Source organism: Sturnira hondurensis, unplaced genomic scaffold (assembly GCF_014824575.4).
Source record: "Sturnira hondurensis isolate 20B ecotype Veracruz unplaced genomic scaffold, ASM1482457v3 Scaffold0005563, whole genome shotgun sequence".
NCBI classification, from domain to species: Eukaryota; Metazoa; Chordata; class Mammalia; order Chiroptera; family Phyllostomidae; genus Sturnira; species Sturnira hondurensis.
This window is the reverse complement of record NW_028078194.1, coordinates 5,802,165-5,829,608: the sequence shown is the minus strand read 5'-3', so window position 1 is coordinate 5,829,608 and position 27,444 is coordinate 5,802,165. Positions and strand designations below refer to the sequence as shown.

General features: G+C 39.0%; 1 protein-coding gene across 1 annotated transcript; it reads left to right on the top strand.

Moving 5' to 3' along the window:
• Positions 1–3,366: 3,366 nt before the first annotated feature.
• On the top strand, positions 3,367–27,444 carry LOC118988005 (cytochrome P450 2C21-like). Its single transcript, XM_037047407.1, is given in 10 exon segments — positions 3,367–3,496; positions 3,499–3,533; positions 8,532–8,694; positions 11,051–11,200; positions 14,141–14,301; positions 15,509–15,685; positions 17,668–17,809; positions 20,174–20,361; positions 21,199–21,340; positions 27,266–27,444. Coding segments are annotated over 10 exon segments (1,467 nt in total).

Below are 27,444 nucleotides of genomic sequence, written 5' to 3'. Positions count from 1 at the left end.
CAAACAAGCAAGCAAAATATAACCAAAGACACTGAAATAGAGAACAGGCTGACAGTGACCAGAGGGGAGAGGGGAGGGAATTTCAGGGGAAATAAGGGAGGGATTTAGAGGAACCTATATAAAGGATACATGGACAACAACTGAGAAGGGTGGAAATGGGAGGGAGGGGGGAGGATGGGGGTGGGATGGGATGGGAGTAATAGACAGAAAACTATACTTGAAAAGTAATTAAATAAAAAAATTGAGGAAAAAAAGAAAACTGTACTTGAACAACAATTAAAATGAATAAATTAAAATAAATAAATAAATAAAAGGGGGTAAAAGAAAACAACTGTGGGGGTTGAGGGCCGGAAGACACTCCCAGCCTCACAGGAGAGTGTGTTGGAGAGACCCACAGGGTCCTAGAATGTACACAAACCCACCCACATGGGAATCAGCACCAGAAAGGCCCAGTTTACTTGGGGGAAGTGGTGAAAGGGACTGAAATCCTACAAAGTGGAACAAGCGCCATTGTTCCCTCTCAGACCCTGCCCCCACATACAGCCACACAACCCAGCAACTGGGTTCACCCACTCTGGTGAACACCTAAGGCTCTGCCTCTCACTACATACCAGGTGCAACCAACCCCCCCCCCAAAAAAAATGTCCCAAACAGAAGAACAAACCAAAGCTCCAAAGCAAATACAACTAAACACTGAAAAGATAGCCAACCCATCAGATGCACAGTTCAAAGCACTGGTGATCAGGATGCTCACAGAATTTTGTTGAATTTGGTCTAAAATTAGATGAAAAAATGAAGGCTATGCCAGATGAAATGAGGGAAAATGCACGGGAACCAATTGTGATGAGAAGAAAACTGGGACTCACATCAAGGGAGTGGACCGGAAGGAAGAAAGAGACAACAAAACAGAAAAGAAGGAAGAAACAAGAATTCAAAAAAATGAGGAGAGGCATAGGAACCTCCAGGACATCTTTAAACGTTCCAACATCTGAATCATAGGGGTACCAGAAGGGTAAAAGGAACAGCAACAAGTAGAAAACTTATGTGAACAAATAAGAAAGGAGAACTTCCTCAATCTGGCAAAGGAAATAGATTGCCAGGAAGTCCAGGAAGCTCAGAGAATCCCAAAGAAGTTGGACCCAAGGAGGAACACACCAAGGCACATCATAATTACATTAGCCAAGATGAAAATAAAGGAGAGAATCCTAGAAGCAGCAAGAGATAAGGAGACAATCACCTACAATGAGTTCCCATTAGACTGTCAGCTGATTTCTCAAAAAAGACCTTGCAGGTAAGAAGGGGCTGGAAAGAAGTGTTTCAAGTCATGAAAGTCAAGGACCTATATCCAAGATTGCTCTATCCAGTAACCCTTCCATTTAGAATGGAAGGACAGATAAAGTGCTTCTCAGATAAGGTCAAGTCCAAGGAGTTAATCATCACCAAGCCCTTATTATATGAAATGTTAAAGGGACTTACCTAAGAAAAAGAAGTTAAAAAACGTGTATAGTAAAATGACAGCAAACTAACAATTATTAACAACCACACCTAAAACAAACAGAAAAACAAAGAAAACAACTAGAACAGGAACAGAACCACAGAAATGGAGATCACATGGAGGGTTAGCAACAGGGGAGTGGGAGGAGGAGAGAGAGGGAAAAGGTACAGAGAATAAGTAGCTTAGATGGTAGGTAGAAAATAGACAGAGGGAAGGCAATGATAATATGGGAAATGTAGAAGATAAAGAACTTATGACATATGAACATGAACTAAAGGGAGGAATGTGGGTGGAACAGAGTGTGCAGGATGAAGGGGAAAGAAGCAGGGAATGATACAATAATAGTATAATCAATAAAAGATATTTTAAAAATAAAAATAATTAAAAAACAATGTTTCATTAAAAGTAAATAAATAAATAAATAAATAAACAAACAAGTGCCGGTGAGCATGTGGAGAAAAGGTCAAACCCTAGTGCACTATGGAAGGGGTTTTAGACTGGTGCAGCCACTGTGGAAAACAGTGTGAAATTTCCTCAAAAACTAAAATGGAACTTCCTTTTGACCCAGTGTTTTTGCTCCTGAGATTATACCCTATGAATCCCAAACAACTAATTCCAAAGAATTTATGCACCCCCATTTTTACAGCAGTCCTATTTACAATAGCCAAGACTTGGAAACAGCCTAAGTGCCCATCAGTAGGTAAGTGGGTGAAAAACTGTGGTACATCTGCACAATGAAATACTAGGCAACAGAAAGAAGAAATTCCAGCCTTTTGCAACAGCATGGAAGGAACTGGAGAGTATTAAGCTAAATTAAATAAGCTAGTCAGTGAAACAAAGATACCATATGATCTCATTTATAAGAGGAATCTATGGGCAAAATAAGCTAATGAGCAAAATAGAACCAGAGGCATAGAATCATAGAAGAGATTGACAATTGTAAGAGGGGAGAAGAGAAGCAGGGACTGATTGAGAAAAGGTGAAGGGATGGGTAAGTGGATGGGTATATGAAGAACCCATGGACATGAACTATGGGTGTAGGGATTGTCTAGGGAAGTGTGGTGCAGGCTGGGCAAAGAGTGGCAAAGTAGAAAAATTTGGACAACTTTAATAGCACAAACAATAAAACACTAAAAAAGTAATATCTTCAGCAGATTCAGAAAGACAAGTGATAGCAAACAGATTCAAAGCTGTAAGAAAAATGATTAACTTAAGCTATTACATAAATCAAGTATATTAACATGTGTTTTACATTTTAATTTTCTATAACTGGAACACTAAAAAGCAGATTTTCTAAATTATTGACTTTAGAGAGAGAGGAATGGAGAGAGAAAACATTATTTTCTCTTATTCTTTCACTTATTTATGCATTCATTGCTTGATTCTTGTATGTGCCCTGACCAGAGAGCAACTCTCAACTTTGGTGTGTAGGGACAGTGCTCTAACCAAGTTCTTTGGCCAGGGCAACATGACGGTTTTAAAAATTAACTTTATTAGTGTAACATTGGTTAATAACCTATATCAATTTATGATGTACAAGTTTGAAATAATACATCTGTATATTCTATTGTGAATTCACCACCTAAAGTCTAGTCTCCATCACCATATATTTCATACCTTTTACCCTCCTCATCTACCTCCCTCTCATCTTCCCCACTGCTAACTACAATTCTGTCGTCTGCATCTATAAATGATTTCTTTCATTGTTGTTTTTGTCCTACTCTCTACCAGCGGGCCAAAACAATGCTGAAGATGAAACAATATTTACTCAAAAGATCACAGAGAGCGAGTGCTGGGAAATCAGTTTGCACTTAGTATTTATTCAATTTGGGGGTTATAGGCTTTCAATTGCACTTATGCAAAACACATCAATGGATCTCTTCACAGTCCTGGCAATTTGTCTTTCTTGTTTGATTCTCCTTTTCCTATGGAACCGAGGCTATGTCAGAGGGAAGCTACCACCTGGCCCTACTCCTCTCCCAATTATTGGAAACATTCTACAGAAAATGTTATGAACATCAAGGAATCCATAAGCAAGGTCAAGTATGATTAATTTTCTTCCAATCTTTTGCAATGAGTAAATAAGGCAGTGCTATGTCTAAGTAAAATTGTCCTAGACACCATGCTTTAAAGAAGTAGTTTGAAAGGAAAATGTCCACTGGACACCCATATATGATTCTATTGTTTAAATTTAATTAAATATCCAAATGTTATTGACTAATAACATTTTATGGATTTCAGGTGTATAAACCCATAATACATCACCTGTATATTGCATTGCGGGCTCACTACACAATGTCTAATGTCCTTCTATGACCATGTAGCTCACCCTCTTTATCCTCTTTCTCCTCCACTCAACCCTCCTACCCTTTAGGCAACCATCACACTGTTTGTGTCTAAGAGGTTGTTTTGTTGTTCATTTGCTGCTTTCTGCTTTATATCCCACACACAAGTTAAATCTTATGATCCTTGTCTTTTTCCACAAGACATGACTTTAAACAGCACACAGCTAGAGGCATGCAGAAGGGAATGAGAACAATGAGGTGATTGTTCAAATTGCCAAAAGAAGGAATTCCCTGTCCATATAGTGAGCTAGGTCTTCTTTCTAATAATTAATCTTTGGTGAACTCTAATAACAATGAAACCACTTTCAACCTCTAAAAAAATTACTAATTTACAGCTTCACAACACTAAGTTTTCCTAAAAGCACACTGATGTGGAGTTACAGAAATAACTAAAGGTTCAGGAACTTTCACACTTTTTTTCTTTTTAATATATTTTATTGATTATGCCATTACAGTTGTCACATTTCCCCCCCTTTATTCCCCTACACCCTGCACTCCCCCTCCCTCACCATTCCCCCCTTTATTTATGTCCATGTGTCACAAGTTCTTTAGATTCTATATTTCCCATACTATTCTTGCCCTCCCCCTGTCTTTTTTCTACCCACCGTCTATGCTACTTATTCTCTGTACCTTCTCCCCCCTTCTCCTCTCACTCCCCTGTTGCTAACCCTCCATGTGATCTCCATTTCTGTGGTTCTGTTCTTGTTATAGTTGTTTGCTTAGTTTGCTTTTGCTTTAGGTATGGTTGTTAATAACTGTGAGTTTGCTATCCTTTCACTGCTCATATTTTTTATCTTTTTTTCTTAGATAAGTCCTTTTAACATTTAATAAAATAAGGACTTGGTGATGATGAACTCCTTTGAACTCCTTTGACCTTATCTGAGAAGCACTTTATCTGCCCTTCCATTCTAAATGAAAGCTTTGCTGGATAGAGCAATCTTGTCTGTAGGTCTTTGGATTTCATGACTTGGAATACTTCTTTGCAGCCCCTTCTTGCCTGTAAGGTCTCCTTTGAGAAGTCCGCTGACAGTCTGATGGGTACTCCTTTGTAGGTGACTGTCCCCTTATCTCTTGCTGCTTCTAGGATTCTCTCCTTCATTTTAATCTTGGCTAATGTAATGATGATGTGCCTTGGTGTGTTCCTTCTTGGGTCCAACTTCTTTGGGACTCTCTGAGCTTCCTGGATTTCCTGGAAGTCTATTTCCTTGCCAGACTGGGGAAGTTCTCCTTTATTATTTGTTCAAATACGTTTTCCACTTGTGGCTGTTTCTTTCCCCCTTCTGGTACCCCTGTAATCCAGATGTTGGAACGTTTAAAGATGTCCTGGAGGTTCCTAAGCCTCTCCTCATTTTTTTGAATTCTTGGTTCTTCATACTTTTCTGTTTGGTCATTTTGTTCTTCCTTCTGGTCCACTCCCTTGATTTGAGTCCCAGTTTCCTTTCCATCACTATTGGTTTTCTGTGCATTTCCCTTCATTTCAATTAGTTTAGCCTTCATTTGTTCCTCTAACTTGTGACTAAAATCAACCAGTTCTGTGAGCATCCCAATCACCAGTATTTTGAACTGTGAATCTGATAGGTTGGCTATCTCTTGGTTGCTTACAAGTACTGGCTCTGGGGCTTTGAGCTATTTTCTTGAGCCATAATGCTTTGGTTAGGTTGCATATGTTATGTATGAGGGGCGGAGCCTTAAGTGTTCACCAGGGTGGGGCAACCCAAGTTGCTGGGTTGTGACGCTGTAGGTGAGGGCAGGATCAGAGAGGGGCAATGGCATTTGTTCTGCTCTCTCTCAGATTTATGTCCCCTCTGCTGCTTCCTGCCAGCAAACTGGGCCCCCCTGGTGCCGGCCTCCAGGTGTGTGGGCCTGTGCACCCTCCAGGACCCCATGGGTCTCTCCAACAAAGTCTTGGTGAGCCTGGAAGCTTCTCACAGCATCTCGACCCCAAAAGTTTTTCCAATTGGTGCTTTTAGGCTTTAATTCCCGTCGCTGGGGCCCTAGCCTGGGCAGTCTGTCTCGCTGCTCAATCCTTCTCTTGGTTTATCTGTGCACAAATGTGTGATCATGGTCAGCCAGCCACCTTTCATCCTCACTGGGCCCACCCATTGCCACCCCACATCTGGGATGCCAACCGCTGCCTGGGTGCCTGGGTTGGTCTGGCAACCACTGCTTTTTCCTGCCTGATTCCACTCCACCAGCCGCTGACTCTGCTTTTCTTGCGTGTCTGGCTGAATGGTTTGTTGTTGTTGGGCTCTGTACAGTTCAATTTTCTGTGTTTTGGTTCCACTTTTGTTACTAAGATTTTGTTGTCTTTAAAGTTGGTTGCATGAGGAGGCACAGTGTTTCCACCTACGCCTCCATCTTGGCTGGAAGTCCAACTTTCACACTTTCTGTTTGATTTGCTCAACATGTAAGTAAATAACTGCTCTGCTCTTACCTATTTACACAGCAATAGTGCTCTAAATTTTGAGGGGCTCTTCTGAAATCTGTCTTCCCAGACACAGCCAGTTACCAGAGCTGTGTCCCCAGAAACTCCTTCCTGTGTGTTCAGGCTCTGGATTCAAAGGGATATGTCAGAATCCCTTGTTAACTGCCAGCCTTGGGCAACTTTTTAAAATCTCTCTGAGCTCCAATTTTCATTTCTTTAAAAATGACTAATAATTATTTTGCACAAAATATTAGTATATCGTATGTTCAACAAGCTATTGAATGCCTACTTTGTATTAAACACCATGTTAGGTGCTTGGAATTTTTTTCAGTATTATTTTATATTGGTTTCAGGGGTTCAGTACAGTAGTTTAACAATCATACTTCACAAAGTGTTCACTCTAACATTTCAGGAACCACCTGGCACACTGCATAGTTATTACAATATTATTGATTGTATTCCCTATGCAGTACTTTACATGCAGTGACTATTCGGTAACTACAGATTTCTATTTCTGAATCCTTTCACCTCTTCCACCTGTTCCCCTAAAACCCCATTCCCTCTGGCAATTACCAGTCTTGCCTCAGTGTCTATGAGTCTGTTTCAATTTTGTCTGTTTGTTTTTTGTTCTTTAGATTCCACACATAAGTGAAGTCATATGGTATTTGTCTTTCTCTGATGGACTGATTTCACTTACCATAATAACCTTTAGATCCATCACACTCTTGCAAATGACAGGATTTTAGTCTTCTTTGGTGTGCTAGGGATTTCCAATGGTGAATTAAAAAAAAAACCAGAATTATAGAATTTACAATCTCGAGGGTAGGCATGAATTTATGATATAATATGCAAATAACTGTATGATGACAAAACAAGTGACAGGGACCCAATGGAGACTGGCCATGGAGCTTGATAGGCTAGGGAAAAGAGAGCCAGTCATCAAAGGATTCTCTGAGGAATTTAATTGGAAGCTGAGATCTAAAGAATGATTAGACACTAACTACATAAAAACCAGATAAAAATTTGTCCCAGGCTTTTCCAATGTGGAGAAGAATGACTTGATAGAGCCCCAGAAAAAGAACAATTTGGTTATAGCCCAGACAGTATTGTCAAACATGGCATGAGTTGAGATTAAAGAGTTCAACTGGGACCAAAGAATGCAGGACGTGCAAGGATTTTAAGAATTGTGGTCTTTAGCATAAGTACAATGGGATGACTTGAACATCCTTAAAGGACTGTTGTGTTAACATTTGCCTTGCAAAAAGACCACTCTGGAGAATGAATTGGAAAATGAATTGTGGATGCAGAATGAATTGTAAGGTAGGAGAAGGGTTCAAACATTGGATACTTGGAAAGAGTTCAAGTCCTATATCATTGAGTATACTGAATGAGCTGCCATAAGAGAAAGACCCCAATAATGCAATGACTTAAAGGAGTCAAGAGTTTATTTCTATCTTCATATGGTATAGAAGTGATTGCTGGTGGGATGCCTTTCCTCTCTGTGGTGATTCAGAGAACCAGTTTTTCTCAATCTTGTGGTTTACCTTCCTTTGCCCCTAGGCTCTTATATTCATTTTCACGGTCAGAGTGGACTGTCTGCATGCTAGTCACCTCAACCCTGAGTAGTGGGAGAAGCAGAGAGTATGTTGTGACCACTTATGCCACAGTGTAGGGTTTGCCCACATCACTTCTGCTGACATCAGCTCATGGAAGCTTAGTCACATGGCCACACAAGGAAGCTTGGAAAGGTGTGTGACAAGGCTGCCATGTCCTTATATAGTAATAGCACATAAAGGTTTCTGGTGCTAAAGAGATGATGTAGAGAATGGGTAATGAGAAATGATTATTTGTCTACACCTGGGGCAAGATGGAGAAATTACCTAAACAGGAGAAACATTTTAAGAAACATTTCTTAAAATAGAAACATTCCTATTTTAAGTATAGGAAGGAAGGAAATTTGGAGCAATTGAAGAGGTTTGGAAGAAAGAAATTAATAAAATAACATGAATAAAATTTATGACAGAGTCACATAAGATAACTACTGAAGGTGATAATAATAATAGCAATATTACTAATAACATAATAATAATTACCATTTAAGCAATGTGGTTTTTATGAAATTACTGGGTCTAGAAAGTGAAATCTATTATGATGAGTGAATGAATATTATAATGTCTCTCAGTAAGATTAAAAGTATTTCTCTCACTTATCTACATTCTTAGTTTTGAAATTCTCACTCTTCTTGTACCTCCTGTTCCTTTCTTAGCTAGCAAAAGGCTATGGCCCAGCATTCACTCTGTACTTTGGCAGGAGGCCCATTGTGGTGCTGCATGGATATGAGGCAGTGAAGGAAGCCCTGATTGATCGGGGTGAGGAGTTCTCTGGCAGAGGAAATTTGCCAATTTTTGACAATCTCTTCAAGGGATCAGGTATGCTTCAATCTGGGTAATGTGTGTGTACTCATAAGTCACAAAGATTCCAAACAGGCTAAGGAATTGAGAAATTTAAACATAGAGAAATGTATGGAAATACTATACTTCCAAAATTTTCCATAAAGGATCATTAATCCATATTTAAAATTCTGAGGGTGACACAATGTCTTCATAAAACAATAAATGCAATTTGAAGAAATTAACTAAATGCTAATGTTCTATGAATTTGTGACTAAGCTATGTTCATTATGTCTTTTAAAGATTTTATTCATTTATTTTTAGAGAGGGAGAAGGGAGGGAGGAAGAGAGGAAGAGAGGGAGAGAAACATCAATGTGTGAGTGATAAATTGATTGGCTGCTTCTCAAAGACCCACTACTGGGGTCCTGGCCTACAACCCCAGAATGTGCCTTGACTGGGAATCAAACCAGTGATTGTTCAGTTCACAGGCTGGCATTCAATCCACCGAGCCATTCCAGCCATGGCCTAGCCGTGTTTATTTTCAGTTATGGCCTATTAAAAAGGAGAAAGAGACAGAGAGAAAAGAGGGATGAAGCATTGACTAAATTATCCTATTCTCCAAATATTTTGCTTTCTGTCCTGACTCATGGTTGCCAAGAGATAATTTTATAAAGCTTGCATTGTATGCATGAAACTAACATAACAATGGAATATTTCCAACTTTATCTTTAATTCTTCTCATATTCTAAGAAGGATAAGTAATATTTAAATAAAATAGAAAATATAAAGCACAAATATGCACTGAAAAGAGGACTGTGGAGAAATGCCTAGTAAGAATGAATTGGAATTGATATTACAAAAAGCTGTTTAAAATAATTACTTGAACTATCTTTCATCTGTGTTTGGAGCTAGACTTAAACTGTCCAGTCCTCCGGAGGGTCCCTGGACTCTGACTAAATTAGATAAAGTGTGAATTATGAGATTGACAAAAAATCAATTTTTGTCAATCTCAACTCATGCCATGTTTGACAATACTTTCTGGCCTATAACCAAATTGTTCTTTTTCTGGGACTCTAACAAGTCATTCTTCTCCACATTGGAAAAGCCTGGGACAAGTTTTTATCTGGTTTTTATGTAGTTAATGCCTAATCATTCTTTAGATCTCAGCTTCCAATTAAATTCCTCAGAGAATCCTTTGATGACTGGCTCTCTTTTCCCTAGCCTATCAAGCTCCATGGCCAGTCTCCATTGGGTCCCTGTCACTTGTTCTGTCATCATACAGTTATTTGCATATTATATCATAAATTCATGCCTACCCTCGAGATTGCAAATTCTATAATGGGATCGGTTTTTCTTCCACTTATTGTCAATGATTTTGATCAAATTTCCCATGAGCGTTGTTTCCCAACCCTTCCCCATACACCCAACTCCCATTGTCTTGACTCAGGAAGTCTCATGTTGAATTTCCTTGGTATTAAGAGCACATTACAGAACTGGCCAGTAGCTAGTGGGTTAGCGCATCATTGAGATACACCAAGGTGTGGGTTGGATCCCTCGTGAAGGCACATGAAAGAATCAACAATGACTGCATAAATAAGTAAAACAACATCTCTCTCTCTCCCTTCTCTTTCTCTTATATCTTGCCTGAGGATTAGATTTTCATGACCATCCTTCTAATGCACAAGACCTCTCTCTTCTTCTTTCAAGAATTGACTCCATTTGTTACTGTTCCTAAACTTTACTTACAATGCATAGAAGTTGGCCCTGAAAATTTAACCTGTTACTCAGACTCACCACAATTTACTAGCTGTGTGATTAAGTAGTAAACATTTTGCCTCCATGATATTCAGCACTCTTATCAGTTAAATGGTGACAATAACTAGGTCACAGAGTTATTGTTACATTTATATGACTTAATGGATGAAGAACAGTTTAATAATGTGTCAAACCAAGAGTCTTGACACTAAGCTTCTAGGCTGGAGTAATAGAGAAGGCAGGCAAACTAGGGCTCAGTAGGAATTCCCAAGGCAGGTAAAAGTATATTTACATTTCTGCTTAAGTGACATTATCATTTCCTGAGATAAAAGTACCTCACCTAACAGAGAATAAGCATAAATGGTAGGCACACAATAGACAGGGGGAGGTTGAGATAGGTAATGTAGAAGCCAAATAACTTATATGTATGACCCATGGACATGAACTAAAGACAGGAGTGGTGCTGGTGGAAGGGGTGGTGCAGAGCAGAGGGGAATAATGGGGGGGGGGAAATGTGACCAGTCTAATAGCATAATCAATAAAATATATTAAAATTTTTAATTTTTATAGTTAAAAAAGTCCCTCACCTACAATTAATGCAAAGTGGAATCTTTTTTAACACATGTTTTGTCTTGATAGGACTTGTTTTCAGCAATGGGGAAATATGGAAGCAAACTCGACGATTCTCTCTCATGATTTTGCGGAATATGGGAATGGGAAAGAAGACTATTGAAGACAGAATTCAAGAAGAAGCCTTGTGGCTAGTGGAAGCATTAAGGAAGACCAATGGTGTGTAGGTCTTTGTATAATTACCAGGAATAGTTTGAGTAGACTGAATGCTGTTACAAGTAGACCATAACGAGATACGATGGTTCAGTGGAGCATAAGTTTACTTTTTGCTCACATACCAATAGAAAGAAGTGAAGGGGTTGGCTTTTTCAGGCTTTTCAGGTACCAGGCTATCAGGGGCTTTGACATCTTCACCATCTGGCTTCCAGTGTCACCCAGAATTCATCTGTTTTCATGGTAGTGGGAGGGGCAAAGAACAAAGAAAGGAGCCAATGGTGCTTTGAATGGGCAAGTTAAGGCCATGGTCCACAAGGCTTCTTTCCCATTCCTTGGACTGTAGCCTAATCAAAGGGCTACACCTATCTGTAAGAACTGGGAACTACAGTTATCTATGTACTCAGGAAGAAGAGAACAGAGTTTCCTGATCAACTAGTAGTTTTAGCCACAATAACTTGAAAAACTAAGGAACTTCTCTAGTAACTTCTTAGGAAACATTGCAAATATCTCACAATATATGTACACTAATTCATTATGCCATGTACCTTAAATTTATACAGTGCTGAATGTTAGTTACATCTCAGTAAAACTGAAAACAAAGCACTGGTGGTTCAAGGGTAGAATTAATGTCAAAACCTTTTCAATGCACAGGGCTGCATTACAGCTCAGCTAGGAGTGTAGGGTGAAGGGAGGGAGCTCTGGTAGCCCACATATGCTCAGTGTGTATATTGGTGTATGTGTGCAGTGTGTATGTGTGTGTGTATACCCAGGACTAGGAGAAGGGGTGGAAGAGAAAGGGGTGGGCAGGAGACTTGGCAAGAAAGCGGTAAGATCAGGAACATGAGACATATGTGGTTTTTAACCACAATATTTAAATCTTTTCTAAAAACATTATTTATATAATAACACATCGATGAGAGAGAGAAACATCAATTGGTTTCCTGCTGCAATGAAGTCGGCAATCCGGATAGGGTGCCGTTGTGTTTTTAAACTGTCTAGATGGGTTATTTCCCTTTCTCTGACATTAGTATAAAAATGCCATAATTGCAACATTTGCATAATTCTGATTTCTTCCTTGGAATAAATTTCAGGGAACAGTGGTAGATATCAATGAGCAACATTGTTTGGAGTTTTCACACATATGACCTAGGAATGGGAGGAAGACCTAGCGGAAGAAGGGATAAGAACATGAGGCTTATACTGGGTATATTGTCCTGTAACCTTATGTTTAAATTTAATATATTAAATAAAAATTTTCCACATTTAATTTTCAAATATTTTTAAAGAATATTATAATAAAACAACACACTATTCCATTATGTTGGCTGTAGTGCATAGTTTATTTAACTGGTCTTTTATTTTTGGCCAAATAGTTTATTTTCAGTATTTTGTTATTTATATAAAAATAATACAATCCATATAAACCATTTCATATTGCTGAGTACTTTCTTAGAACAAAGTTTTGGAAATGGAATTAATATGTCAACAAATGTTGAATTTTGATACGTATTATCTGGAAATTGATTTTGTGCATTTAATTTATATTTCAAGCAGAGTTCATTATTGACTGGTTCCTCTTTGCCCATGGCAATGCAACTCGCACACCCAACTTGTTAAAAAATGTATGTACTTATTTAGAGAGAAATAAGGTAGAGAGAGAAGATAAGGTAGAGAGAAAGTGAGGGAGAGAAACATCCATCAGTTGCCTCTGGCCTGCTCATAACAGGGACCTGGTGAGCACCCAGACATGTGCCCTGACGGAAATCAGACCAGAAACATTTCGGTTTGCAAGACAGGACTCAAAACAACAATCTGGCCCTGGCTGGTGTGGCTCGGTGGATTGAGCATGGGCCTACCAACCATACGATTGTGGTTCAATTCCCAGTCAGGGCACATGCCTGGGTTGCAGGCCAGTTCCCAGCAGGGGACTCAAGAGAGGCAACCACACATTGATATTTCTCTCCTTCTCTCCTTCCCTTCCCCACTAAAGATAAATAAAATCTTAAAAAACAAACAAACAAACAATGATCTGTACCAGTCAGGGCACAGCCAACGTTTTTCCACTATGTTTTGTAAAACAAGATTGCAAGTCCCCTCAGTACTCCTGTATTTTCTTACCAGGTTGCTCAGTTTCTTGTGGGCACAATGAAGAAATATGTATACTGAAAGCTAAATTTTATATATACTTTTAAGATATATTTACCACATAAAAATGAAATCTTACCATTTGTGAAAGCATCAATGGACCAAGAGGACCTTGTGTTAAATAAAATGTCAGCCAGATAAGAAAAATACCATATATTGCACTTATATGTGGAATTTAAATAACAATATAAACTAACAAGCAAAACAGAGATAGACTCATAGACACAGAGAACAGACTGGTGGTTGCCAGAGGGGAGGAGGGCTGGGGCTCTGAGTGAAGGGTTTAAGAAGTAGGGAGGTGGGGATGGCTGAGGTGGGGGAGGATTGTTGTGGGGAAAAGGCAGACAACTGTACTTGAACAACATTAAAATAATAAGTATGTAAATATATACATAGAGAGAGAGAAGTACAGATTGGCAGTTACAGAATATGCATAGTCATGGGGATGTAAAGTACAGCATAGGAAACAGTAAAGTATATTGTAAAGTAAATTTTTTAAGATTTTTTTAAAAACCTCCTTTTTGTGAATTACACTGTGGCTCTTATTTGGAGAATGCTGTAAACAGGAGAACACATTGTGGGGAGAATTAAGAAATAAATTGGACTGGATTAGACAGTTCTGTTTGGGGAAACACAATGAATGTTATTTCAGGCATGTTGAGTTTATAGTGATGGTGGCATGTCTAGGCACTTCCTATACTTAAAAAGGCTTTGGAGTCAACCCATCTCAATGATTTCAAACAGTCAGCTGGAGGCTTAAATGAAAATTCTACTCTAACTTAGGTATATTGTTTTTAGCATCTCCCTGTGATCCTTCTTTCCTCCTGAGCTGTGTTCCCTGCAATGTGATCTGCTCCATTATCTTCCAGAACCGTTTTGAGTACAGTGACGAGCAATTTCTAACCTTGATAAATTATTTTCATGAGAACTTCAGAACTGTAAACACCTTCTGGATACAGGTAAGGTCAAGGTTCTTTTTAAGTAGGGAATAATTTTCTAACTAATCTATTGCTCATGTGCACCACATCTCTTTGCCCTATTTCACAATGTGATCTTTTTTCCCCAATTAGTGAGTTATCAAATCAATTCAATGTGCAAAAGTTAAATTTAAAACATAAAATATAGTAATTGAAAGAAAATATTGTCATAATGTACCAATGATACAAGGTATTTTTTTGAGAAATCATTTTCCTGATTTTTACATGTATAGATAAAGAAGGTTGTGGTATAAAATATATTTTTTTAACTTTTCAAAAATTGTTCAAGTACAGTGGTCTGCATTTTTCCCCCACCACTTCCCCCCACACCAGCCATCCCCACTTCCCTCCCCTGATTCAACCATCCCTTGATTTGGTCCATGTGTCCTTTATACTCGTTTTGAAAACCCTTCCCAGATTTTCCCCCATTACCCCCTTCTACCTCCCCTCTTATTGTAGTACATTGTCAGAAAATGTTAGACGCCTAGGATATGTGATCATTAACAATTAAAATCCTGTGTGGGTTATAAGGTCACAATATCTGCCATCTGAAAAGACCATGATTAACAAATAGTCAACTCCTCATTTTTTAGAACAGGAATTATCACTCACACATATGATGCACATTTTCCAAAGTAGCCTATCCATTACAAACAATGAATTGGACCTGAAGTCTAGATTTCTCCATTGTCTATCTAGTTTGATACAAGTTACCAGCCTGAAAAAAATTCTTTCAGTACCTAAAAAAAAATAAGCTAAGTAACTTGGGCATTCTCTTAATCTTCCTGGTGCACTGTTTCTTCATTATTCAACAAGGGTATGAATGCTACAAACTTTTTGATGCCTGTAGAAATAGGTGTAACATAAACTGGGAAGAACACTAGCCTCTAGCTCTGTCACTATTTTGTCTTAGGCTGGTGGACTATCCTTTCTGAAGTTCAATAGCCTCATCTGGAAAGAGGTGGTAGGCTCCTGAATTCCTTCAGAGAGTTATCATTAGGAAATGATGTAAATGATTTTGGAATGCTTTGTAAATTGTGTGTTCTGTGACTCTGGACATTTTATCAATTCCTTATCTTTCAAGTCTTATTTATCTTTATTTACTCAGCACGTAGCAAAGTCTCTGATTTGCAATATAGGCCTGTAAATGTAGGCTGAGCGACTAATAAATGGTTTTTTACTCTTTCAGCTCTACAATTTTTTCCCTTTTTTAATACATTATCTCCCAGGAAGTAATAATGAGTTATCTAAAATGATTGCTGAACAGAAAAAATTTATTTTGGAGAAAGTAAAAGAACACCAGGAATCCCTAGACCGTAACAGTCCTCGAGACTTTATTGACTACTTTCTGGTTAAAATGGAAAAGGTATAAATAATCCTATTGCAACTTCACCTTTTTTTCTTTCTTCTTCACTATTGTTTAAGTGCAGTTCTCAATTACCCTCCAACCACCTTCCCCACCCCATGCATCCCTATGTTCCACCCACCATCCTAACCCCATTTGGCTTTGTTCATGTGTTCTTTACACATGTTCCTTGATGACCCTTCCCCTTTCCCCACCCTCCATTATCCCCTCATGCCTCGCCTCTGGTTACTGTCAGTGTGTTCTTTATTTCAATGTCTCTGGTTATATTTTGCTTGATTTCTATGTTGTTGATTATTAGTTTCCCCTCATAGGTAATGTCTTTCACCCCTGGCTTATTTCATTTAGTATAATGTTCTCCAGATCCCTCCATGGTGTTATGAAGGGTAGGAGCTCCTTCTTTCTGCTGGATAGGGTTCCATTGTGTAAATGTACCAGTTTTCCTCTTTGTGTGTGATGTGACTCATGGATTAGTTTTGATCTATCCTGTAAAACTAGGATATTAAAATAAGTGCCTCTTCCTAAAGAGGTATTAATTGCTTGTGCAACCTCTTACTAATGCAAACCATGCTTGATGTCTTGAGATGGTTTGAAATTCTCACCAAAAATGACTTATAAGAGTTTATATTTTTTTCAAAGATTTTATTTATTTATCTTTAGAGGGGAAGGAAAGGAGAGAGGGAGAGAAATATCATTGTATGGTTGCCCCACGCGCATCCCCTCCTGGGAACCAGCCTGCAACCCAGGCATGTGCCCTGACTAGGAATCGAACCACGATCCTCTGGTTCGCAGGCCCGTGCTCAGTCCACCGAGCTATGCCAGCCAGGGCTATATTTATATTTTTAAAGCTGACTTTTATTGTGAGCAGATTGAACTACATACATTCAAGCAAGTACACACATTCTAGATTAATGACAAATGACACACATCATTCATAAACTAAGTTCCATGAATGCAAGATGCAACATGTGAGGGAACATAGGAATGGATAGGAATCAAGAAAGACTTACCTTTGGAAAGATACTAGGACATCTTCCCAGATGAGGCAGTTTTAGAGGAAACTCTGGCTTAGAACAGATGAGACACAATAGGTCTAGGAAATGCTGATCAAGTATGTGGAATTCTCATACAGGTTATCCTGATTGTAACTGAGAAACTGTCATGGGTGTAATGACTGGTCGCATTGGGAATAGTGATGCAGTTGCAGGGGATGGTTTTGACGATGGAATGAGAAACTGACACATGATAAAATAGAGAAGAGGTGTTAGAACTGAAAATGAGTGGCCATGATGAATTGATAAAAACTATCTTTGAAAGAACTGATTGGCTCTCATGGATAAGAAAGTAGGGATATTGGAAATGACTCACTGAAAGTTTATAAATCTGATTTTATTTTTATTTATTATTTATGTGTTTTCATTGGCATTTGGTGACAGTTGTCCCAAGTATTTCCCATGGCTCTCCCCTGCCCTGTTCCCACTCCCAACTCTCACAGATTTGTTTAATGTTTATTGATAGTTTATTTATTCATTCATTCATTTATTTATGTTTTAATGGCACTTTACATTGTTCAAGTACAGTTGTCTCCAATTTCTCTCCACCACTTCCCTTGCCCCATGCATCCTCACCTCCCACCCTCAATCCTACCCCACACTGCCTTTGTCAATATGTCCTTTATACATGTTCCTTGATGACCCTTCCATTACCCCTCCATTACCCCCCATTACCCCCACCCCCATCATTCTGGTTATTGTCAGTTTGTTCTTTATTTCAATGTCTCTGGTTATATTTTGCTTATTACCTTCCACTGTTTAAAAAAACCTTAACAACTTACCTAACTTTACCTTGAACTATTATACTCTTCTAACATCTGACTTAATTTGTCAAATAAGGAAGTTAAGCAAATAATGATGTTATATTGAGTTATATTATGGTATCTCTAAGGCTCTTGTATTTATCAAGTAACTATAATACATCATTCCTAGGAAAAGCACAATAAACATTCTATATTTACTATGGACCACTTGATCAGCACCATATGGGATGTGTTTACTGCAGGAACAGAGACCACGACCTCCACCCTGAAATACGGAGTCTTGCTCCTGCTAAAGCACCCAGAGGTCACAGGTAAGATACAAATGATGGGTGAGATGAAGTTTTGGGAAGCCATAGGCAGAAAACACTCATGACCACCCCACTATTCACCTGTCTAGATGATGCATATGAAAATTTCCATCACTGTTACATCTTCCTATCATTGGATGAATTAAATTCAAATTACATTACGGTACAGAAACAGGAAAAAAGTATGTAAATACTTTTCCTTACAAAAAAAAGGCACAGATTTCAAGCGCAGAGATCATTGTTCTCCCTGCTATGGTGGAGTGTCTGTGTTTTGGGTCAGACCAGATGATTATGCAGAGTTGTCTTAGTTTCTAGAAAGAACTAGCCTTCTTCTTTCCATAAAAAGATATCATTTGATATACCTTCTTTCCAGACCAGATGATTATGCAGAGTTGTCTTAGTTTCTAGAAAGAACTAGCCTTCTTCTTTCCATAAAAAGATATCATTTGATACACCTTCCATGTCCAGATGAACATATTTTTGGTAATAGATATCTCTACTCAAATGCATTTGTAATTTTAAGAATGACTCAACAAAATTGTAATCTTTCTCTACCAAAGGAACTCTCTAAACAAAAGTTATACACAAATAAAAATTCTTTTTAAATATACCTTTTGGGGCAAACAAATTTTTGCTCACAAACATGACTTCTTTTATAGTTGTAACTTTCCTGTTTTCCTCTTCATTTCTATTGAGTCCTCATGTAAGAGGATATTTCCTTCATAACTGTCTCATTTTCTGTTTTTGACACTTTTAGTATAATTAAAGCTCATGAGCTTAACTCCATAACATCAGCATCATATATTCTACTTTGTATAAAGTCCTCTGTCCTCCCTGATAAATGAAATGCTTTCCAAATGGTACAATTTAGAACCATGGCCTCAAAATTCCTTGGCTGGTGCACATTGCAGGATATGATGACATGTTTGTTTTATGTGACACAGATTCTCTTAGCCAACATAGGTCTTAAAAGAGTTAGTGAAGTGTTTTACTTCACTAACTCTTTTAAGACCTATGTTGATTAAGATTATCAAATTATATGATATTTCTCTCAAACATTTAAAGCTCTCGTTGTGTCCTACTTCCCCATGACTCCCATTTTCATTTACCATTGGGGATTTTTTTTGCATCATACCCATTATATTGTCCTTTTTTTCCTTCCCATCATTATTTCTTAATGTGACATTTTACTAAGAATATGATTTTATATGCAGCCCCTACCCACTTTGTACATCACCCACTTCTAGACAAAACTCCACTCTCAAGTTGAGAAGGAAAAGTTTAAAACTTCTCTAAAATTTCTAACCTTTTCTTCTTTAAAGCTATTCAGCTACAGAATTTTCCAATGCTCCATTCAAAGACCCATTTTCAGGTGGTACATAAATCCCATTTGACCAAAGTAGCAACCTAGTATTAGAGAAAATGGATTCCAGACTCTAAGAACAGTGGCGTCAATTTCTGACTCTACTAATGAGTAGCTCTGCAACCAGAGGCTCATATACCTCTTCTGTATGTCAGTCCCTCGTCTCTTTAAGGGAAATGAAAATAATTCCTAACATTCACAGTCTTTCCCACAAAGGAAAAGTTAATAAGCATGTGTTGAAAACTAATGAACAGTCATACTTAGACTATGTATTATTAATGTGATGTACTTTGTAGGTAAAAGAAAAATAATTCACTAACACAACTTATTTTCAGTACTCTTATTCAGTTTCTAAGATTGTGGATTTGGGAACGAGAGAGGCCACATAACACCTGTTTGTCATCAAGAAATATGTTTAGTTTTCTGGACCTGTTTCCTCAGTTTTAAATACAAAAACTAATACTCAAGACATAGAACTATTTTGAGAAATTGTAAAGTAATATAACATATAGTGTGGCACGCCTGTCAAGTTTTGCATGCTAAATAAATGTTAACTTCCTTCTTCTTTCTACTGCTGCATCAACTAAATATTTTATTTAATTGTTCTGTTCGTAAGCATTTACTGTACTGGGTACTTCATAACACCTCAGAAGTTACATACTTAAAGAAACAAAAACAACATATGCAAAGAAATTAAACTACGTGGTTTGTAGCGAGTCTTCAAGATCCCAGACCTCTCAGTCTATCAAAAAACATACACAAAGTAGAGAGTAACAGTAGACAGATGAATTTCAAGATACCATTGTGTTTTACACGTACATATATTTAAATATTTAATGACATTCCAATTTGCCCCAAAACTGAAATTCTGTTTTTTTTTTCCCCTTACGGAGGTAGTCATATGTCATTTTCCCTTCTCCCCATCCTCACCACAAGTAACCGAAAGTAAGGTCATTTCTAAAATCCTTTGCATTTCATATGAATTCTGATTCCTACATTGCCAGCTAAAATCCAGGAAGAGATTAACCATGTGGTTGGCAGAGACCGGAGCCCCTGTATGCAGGACAGGAGCCGCATGCCCTACACAGATGCCGTGGTGCATGAGATCCAGAGATACAGTGACCTCATCCCCAACAATCTGCCCCACGTCGTGAGCCAGGACATTAAGGTCAGAGGCTACTTTATTCCAAAGGTGAGAGATATTCCATCTACACTCCTCCATAAGAATGTCAGGTTTGAGCAATTGTTGTAGTAGAACTATAGATTGCCTAAATTTCTACAGGTATTGCATACTCAGAAATCAGGCACCTCACCCTCTGGCTACATGCTCTTTTGCTTCTAGTTTGTGAATACTATTTTATGAATATAATACTGCTTAGATTCCCATCGGATTTTTAGTTCAGTCTACCTATCTATCAGCCTAGTCTGCTGTCCACTTCTCTGCTTTCCAGTGTATGTTTTATCATTCTTACCGTTTAGCCAGATTCTTACACTCCCTTTGCCTCCTCAACTATCTGTTTCACTTACTTGTCAAATATTTCATGAAAAAATATATGCAATAAGTCAATTGAAGCTAGGTAGTCAGAGGAGGGGACACTTACCAGTTTCCCATTTTGATTGGGAAATAAGGGGTTTTCTAGAAGATAGCCACTCAGGTAGACTTCTGAAAAAGACCTCATACTTGGTTTCAAAGAGAATGAGCTGGATTTTCAGTGACATCAGTACTTTTAGACAATAGAGCATTTTATTTCAAACAATGAACTACAGGGACCTTCCTTAGTTTTCTGAAAAGCAAGTGCTGGTGTCAGGCTTCAAACTAAAGAGGATGGCCTTAGAGTCAAAGAGCAGTGTCCTGGACTGGCATGATATAAAACTTGGTAGGCTTGGTCATTGATATGAAATACACAAATTACCCTTTCTATACCACAATATCCTCATCTATGAAACAAGATGATTAGATGAGGGACTTGTTTTTTCAAGCTCCATAACCTACTTTATAACCCAATTTATCTCCTTCTCTTTGTATCAGGGCACAACCATATTTACATCTCTAACTTCTGTCCTGCATGATGACAAAGAGTTCCCCAACCCAGATCTATTTGATCCCAACCACTTCCTTGATGAAAGTGGCAACTTTAAGAAGAGTGACTACTTCATGCCTTTTTCAGCAGGTGAGGAAGCTTCATTTTTATCTGTACATGAGGGGCCCCATGAGACGAGGAAGGGCTTCATATGGAGGCTACTCTGGCCTGGATAAATGTTCAATTGTTGGAGGCCAGGGCCACCATGCCCAAAGTCCAGCTTATTTCTCAGTGGACTAGAGTCTGCTCCATGAGTTGTATCAAATGCCGCCCGCCCCCTGAGATTCCTAACAGCTTCTCCTAGAAGTCCAATTGCACTCACTTTTCTCACCTTCCCTGGGAAGTCAGTTCACTCAATGCACTTCACTAAGGATCCTATGTGTAGCAGCCTCATGCTCAGATCCAAGGATAAAAGGTGAGTAAGAAGCAGACTCTCTAGAGAGAGGAAGGCAAATTAACAGGCAATGAAACCCCAGAGAGAAAAGTTGTCATTGAGGAGCTGTTGTGGGAGCCCAGGCAGAGACGCTCCTGCATCTTGCCTTTTGGTGGGGAGGGGTAGAAGGCAACGTAGGTGGAAGGTGAGGGAAATTTTTTGCGGGAAGTAGTATGTGAGTATCTTCCTTTAATTAGTCAAGGTCCTGGGAAGAAATAGGTGGTATTACCATTCTAGGATGGAAGAAATGAAGGAAAGAAGCTGTTACTGGAACCCAAATAGATCTTTAGAAAAGAGAGATGGGATGCCTCAATAAGAGATGTGTCTATAGGTGGAGGAATACAACCACTGTCTAAACTGTGGCCTGACAGGGCGGTATTAAGAAAATAAATATTCTGGCCATTTCCTTACCTAATCCTCTAAATTCATTCATTACCCCAGAGGAACTAACTTCTGGGTTTATGTAGGCCATAGAAATCAGCTTCCTGAACACAGAGCAAGTGTGAAAGACAAACACACACAGAATGGACCTGAAAGGATGAAGAAATAGAGAATATTCAGCACACTCCAAAGAAGAAAAAATGGGAAGAGTAGAGGGTGATGGGCCTTTCTCATTAAAGTCACTGACACAGAGATAAAAATTGGAGATTCGCATCTGATCGAAAGCTAAGGAAATAGGTATCAATCAACTCTTGGCTTTGTTGTCCCAAGATTATGTGCAATTCCCAGAGATGATCCTAAAGCTAGACAGTGCTATGCTCCTCATCTTTCTTCCTGTACAATGAGCCTGTTCAAGATTTCTATTCATATCTTATGGCTTGCAGGCTCACATTTGTCTGGACATTGTGGGTATTTTCATCACCAGAGCTAAAGCCTCATTTAAAAGATTATATTCCAGCCCTGGCTGGTGTGGCTCAGTGGATTCCAGCCACTCTGTGGCTCAGCGCAGGCCTGCGAACCACACAATCGTGGTCTGATACCCAGTCAGGGCACATGCCTGGGTTGCAGGCCAGTTCCCAGCGGGGGACTCATGAGAGGCAACCATACATTGATATTTCTCTCCTTCTATCCTTCCTTTCCCCTCTAAAGATAAATAAATAAAATCCTTTTTAAAAAAGATTATATTCCAGAATGCTAGACAGATGAATAATTAGAATTTATTTTTTTAATATACTTTTAAATCTTCACCTGAGGACATTTTTTCCATTGTTTTTTAGTGAGAACAGAAGGGGGAAGACAGAGAGGGAAGAAAACATTTATGTGAAAGAGAAATATTGCCTTTCTGATGCTCCCTAACAGGGACCGAATCCACAACCAAAGCATGTGCCCTGATGGGGAATAAGACCTGTGAACTTTTTGCTTCACAGGCTGGTGTTCTCCCACCTGAGCCACACGAGCCAGAGTGAATGATTAGAATTTCCTGTGCAGTGTGCTGTATTAGAAGCATTAATGATGATTGCAGAAATCAGATAAGCAAGTGAATTATACATATCAAGAGCACATCAAGGAAGTTTGTGTACAATATATCACATCTGAGCTGGTCTAGAAAAATAAAGAATAACAACAGCCAGAGGAGAAAGGAAGATTTTCACTTGGAAAAATGAGTGGAATCTGAGATAACATCTGAAATATCCAGTCGGAATGGGAATTAGTGAATAGTTATGCTTGTGACTAGTTTGTGATGTTTCTTCTTATACTTGGCAATGGTAAACTCTTGGAGTTTTTGAAGTCAGGGACATAATAAGGTTAAAATTGTCTTTTAGAAACTAGATGAGGAGAAACATACCTATTGTTGAGTCTTGGGTTGGAGGTAGATGGAAAAATATAATGTGTGTCTCGTGTCAACTAGGGAAGGAAGGTGAGTGCGTATGTGTGTGTATGTAAAAATGTCACCATGAAGACTTCAGCAAAGTAAATCAATGTGGACACACAGAAAAGATTTTTTATATAGCATGTAAAAAGAAATATGCACTCCAGTCAAGATGGGCATGTAGTTATACAAGTTTTGCCTTCATGAACAACTGTAGCAAAAAAATACAACTAAACTAGACAAAACAAATATCACCCAGAATTGTCAGAAAATTGAGCTTTGTGGATTGATCCTTTGTGATTGATCCTTTGTGTCTGACAACCAAGGATCTAAACAAGCCATATCCATCCACACAGGTAGGAAAGGTGGAGATGCGGAGAAGAGCAGAGAAGCTCAAGGAGATGTGTGGAGATAGAGAGGCATGGACACTTGGAGTGGAATGGAGAAGTGTGGGGATGGGAATGGGTGGTCCCACATCCACATTTGGTGGATAAAAAAATGGGAGGAATATCTTGGAAGCCAGGTATTCCAGCCCCAGTCCAGACCACCCAGCCCAGTGTTCTGGTGCCAGGAAAATAAGAACCCATAACTTCTGGCTGTGAAAACTAGTGGGGGTCGGTACAGCAGAAGAAACTGCAGGGTTCTCAAGACTCTTCTTACAGGGCACTCAAAAGACTTAGGACTCACACAGACACACCCACTCTGGGATTCAGCAACCGGGCAACAGCTGGAAGGGCACCAGTGACATATGGGAAGAAAGTGAATTGCACATGCTGGGAGACAGATTCCTCCTGGGCAAAACTCCAGAGGCTAGGCAGCAGCACTGCAACCTCTGCGAGTTGTCCCACACACAGAGCAACAGAGCAGTGACATGGGATGCCCCACCCTAGCTATTACCTAAGGCTCCACCCCATATATCTTAACAAGTAAACATTTCTACCATAGATCACACTAAGTCAGGAAGTCAAAGCAGTTCTACCTAATACGCAGAAATAAACACTGGGAGACTGCCAAAGTGAAGACACAAAGACGTATGGCTCGAATCAAAGAACAGAGAAAAACTCCAGAAAAAGAGCTAAATAAAATGGAGATGAGCAAACTCTCAGATGTACAGTTCAAAATACTGGTTATCAGGATGTTCCAGAAACTCACTGGGTACTTCAGTGGTATAAAAAAGACCCAGGCAGAAATGAACATGGCATTAGAGATACATCAAAATCTACAGGGAACCTACAGTGCAGAGGATGAAGCTAAGAATCAAATCATTGATTAGGAGCACAAGGAAGGAAAACACATTCCATCAGAGCAACAGGAAGAAAAAAGAATTCAGAAAAACAGGCATAGGCTTAGGAACCTTGGGAACATCTTTAAATGTACCAACATCTGAATCACAGGGGTACCAGAAGGAGAAGAGGAAGAACAAGCAATGGAAAACATATAGGAAAACACAATGAAAGAAAACTTCCCTAATGTTGTGAAGGTGATAGACATGTAAGTTCAGGAAGCACAGAAAGTCCCAGACGGGATGGACCCAAAGAGGACCACACAAAGACACATCATAATTGAAATGCCAAAGATTAAAGGAAATGAGAGAATCTTAAAAGCAGCAAGAGAAAAACAGAGGGTTACCTGCAAAGGAGTTCCCAGAAGACTGTCAGCTGATCTCAAAAGTAACTGTCCTGGTGGCTGGAAGGGACTGGCAAGAAGTGTTGAAGGTGATGAAAAGCAAGGACCTACAGCCTAGATTACACTATCCAGCAGAGCCATCATTTGGAATTGAAGGGCAGATAATATGGTTCCCAGACAAGGTAAAACTAAAGGAGCTCAGTTCCTCATCACCAAACCATTATTACATGAAATGCTAAATGGAATTATATAAGAAAAAGAAGATCAAAACAATGAACATTAAAATGGCAATAAATTCACAGCTGTCAAAATTGATTCCAAATTTTAAAAAACTAGGCAAACAAGAAGGACAAGAACATAATCTTAGCTATGGAGATCATTTGGAGGAATATCAGTTGGGAAGGGAATGGGGAAACAGGGGGGAAAGGTGGAGGGATTAAGAAACGCAAAATAGAGAGGGGCATATTAAGAATAGTAGAGGTAATAGAGTAGCCAAGGAACTTATGTGCAAGACTCCCAGACATGAACTAAGGAGAGGGGGATTGCTGGAAGGAATGGGAGTACTGGGTGGAGGTGGGCGAAGGAGAAAAAGTTGAGAAAATTATAAGAGTATAATAAAATATATATATTTATTAAAAATATGTCTCAGTGGATTGAGCGTGGGCCTGCAAACCCAATCGAGGTTCACTTCTCAGTCAGGGCACATGCCTGGGTTGCAGGCCAGTTCCTAGCAGCAGACACACAAGAGGCAACCATACATTGATATTTCTCTCCCTCTCTCCTTCCCTTCCCCTCTAAAGATAAATAAATAAAATCTTTTAAAAATTAAAATATGTGCTAAGGAAATTAAGAGAATCCAGTCTGGGTGTAGATAGAAGAAAACAGAGTTTAACTAGTCTTTTATTAATATATTTATTTACTTGTTTATTTATTTATTATAATTATTTTATTGTTGTCCAAAGACAGTTATCTGCATTTACACCCCACCCCAGCCATCTCCACCTCCCTCACTGATTCCACCCCCAACCTGGATTTGTCCATGTGTCCTTTATAGTTGTTCCTAAAAACCCTTCCCTTCTTTCCTCCCATTATCCTCTCTCACTTTCCCTCTGGTTACTGTCGGTTTATTCTTAATTTCAATGTCCCTGGTTATATTTTGCTTGCCTGTTTATTTTGTTGATTAGGATCCAGTTAAATGTGAGATCATATGGTATTTGTCTTTGATGGCGTGGCTTATTCTACTTAGCATAATGCTCTCCAGTTCCATCCATGCTGTCTCAAAGGGTAGAAGAAATAACCATGTTGTCTTCTTTCTTTCTACTATGTAGAATTCCACTGTGTGAATGTACCACAGTTTTTTGATCCATTCATTTACTAACAGGCACTTAGGTTGCTTCCAGCACTAGGCTATTGTAAATTGTGCTGCTATGAACATTGGGGTGCATAGATTCTTTTGTACTGGATTTCAGGATATCATCCCAGCAGTGGAATAGGCAGGTCAAAAGGCAGTTCCATTTTTAGTTTTCTGAGGAAATTTCATACTGTTTTCCAGTGGCTGCACCAGTCCGCATTCCCACCAACAGGGTACTAGGGTTTCCTTCACTCCACATCCTCTCCAGCACTTGCCGTTTATTGGTTTATGATGACCATTCTGAATGGTGTGAAGTAGTATCTCATTGTGATTTTAATTTGCATCCCTCTGATGGCTGGTGCTGCTGCGCATCTTTTCATAGATCTGGCTGTTGTGGCTCAGTGGTTTGAGAGCCAGGCTGAGAACCAAAGGATTGCCACTTCAATTCCCAGTCAAGACACATGCCTGGGTTGTAGGCCTGGTCTCTGGCTGGGGGTGCTGGAGAAGTGACCACACATTCATGTTTTTCTCTCTCTCTCTCTTTCTCCCCCACTTCCCCTCTAAAAATAGATAAATAAAATCTTTTTAAAATGTTTATTTTTTCTATTCATTCCATTTTTAATGCTTAATATTTTATTGTTTTTTCCCATTACCATTTATCCCCAATACCTTCTTTCACTTCCACCCACACTTTCCCCCCCACAATTACCACACTGTTGTCATTCCAGATTTTTAAGCCCGTGTGCTAACTCAGGAACAAAATAAAATCAGTATTTAATTCTGTGTCATTTTTAGGAAAGAGAGTTTGTGCTGGAGAAGGCCTGGCCCGCATGGAGCTGTTTTTACTACTGACCCATGTATTACAACACTTTAGCTTGAAATCTATGGTTGATCCGGACATCGACACCACTCCACTTTTCAGTGGGATAGGCTCTATATCACCCTCCTATGAAGTCTGTTTCATTCCAGTCTGA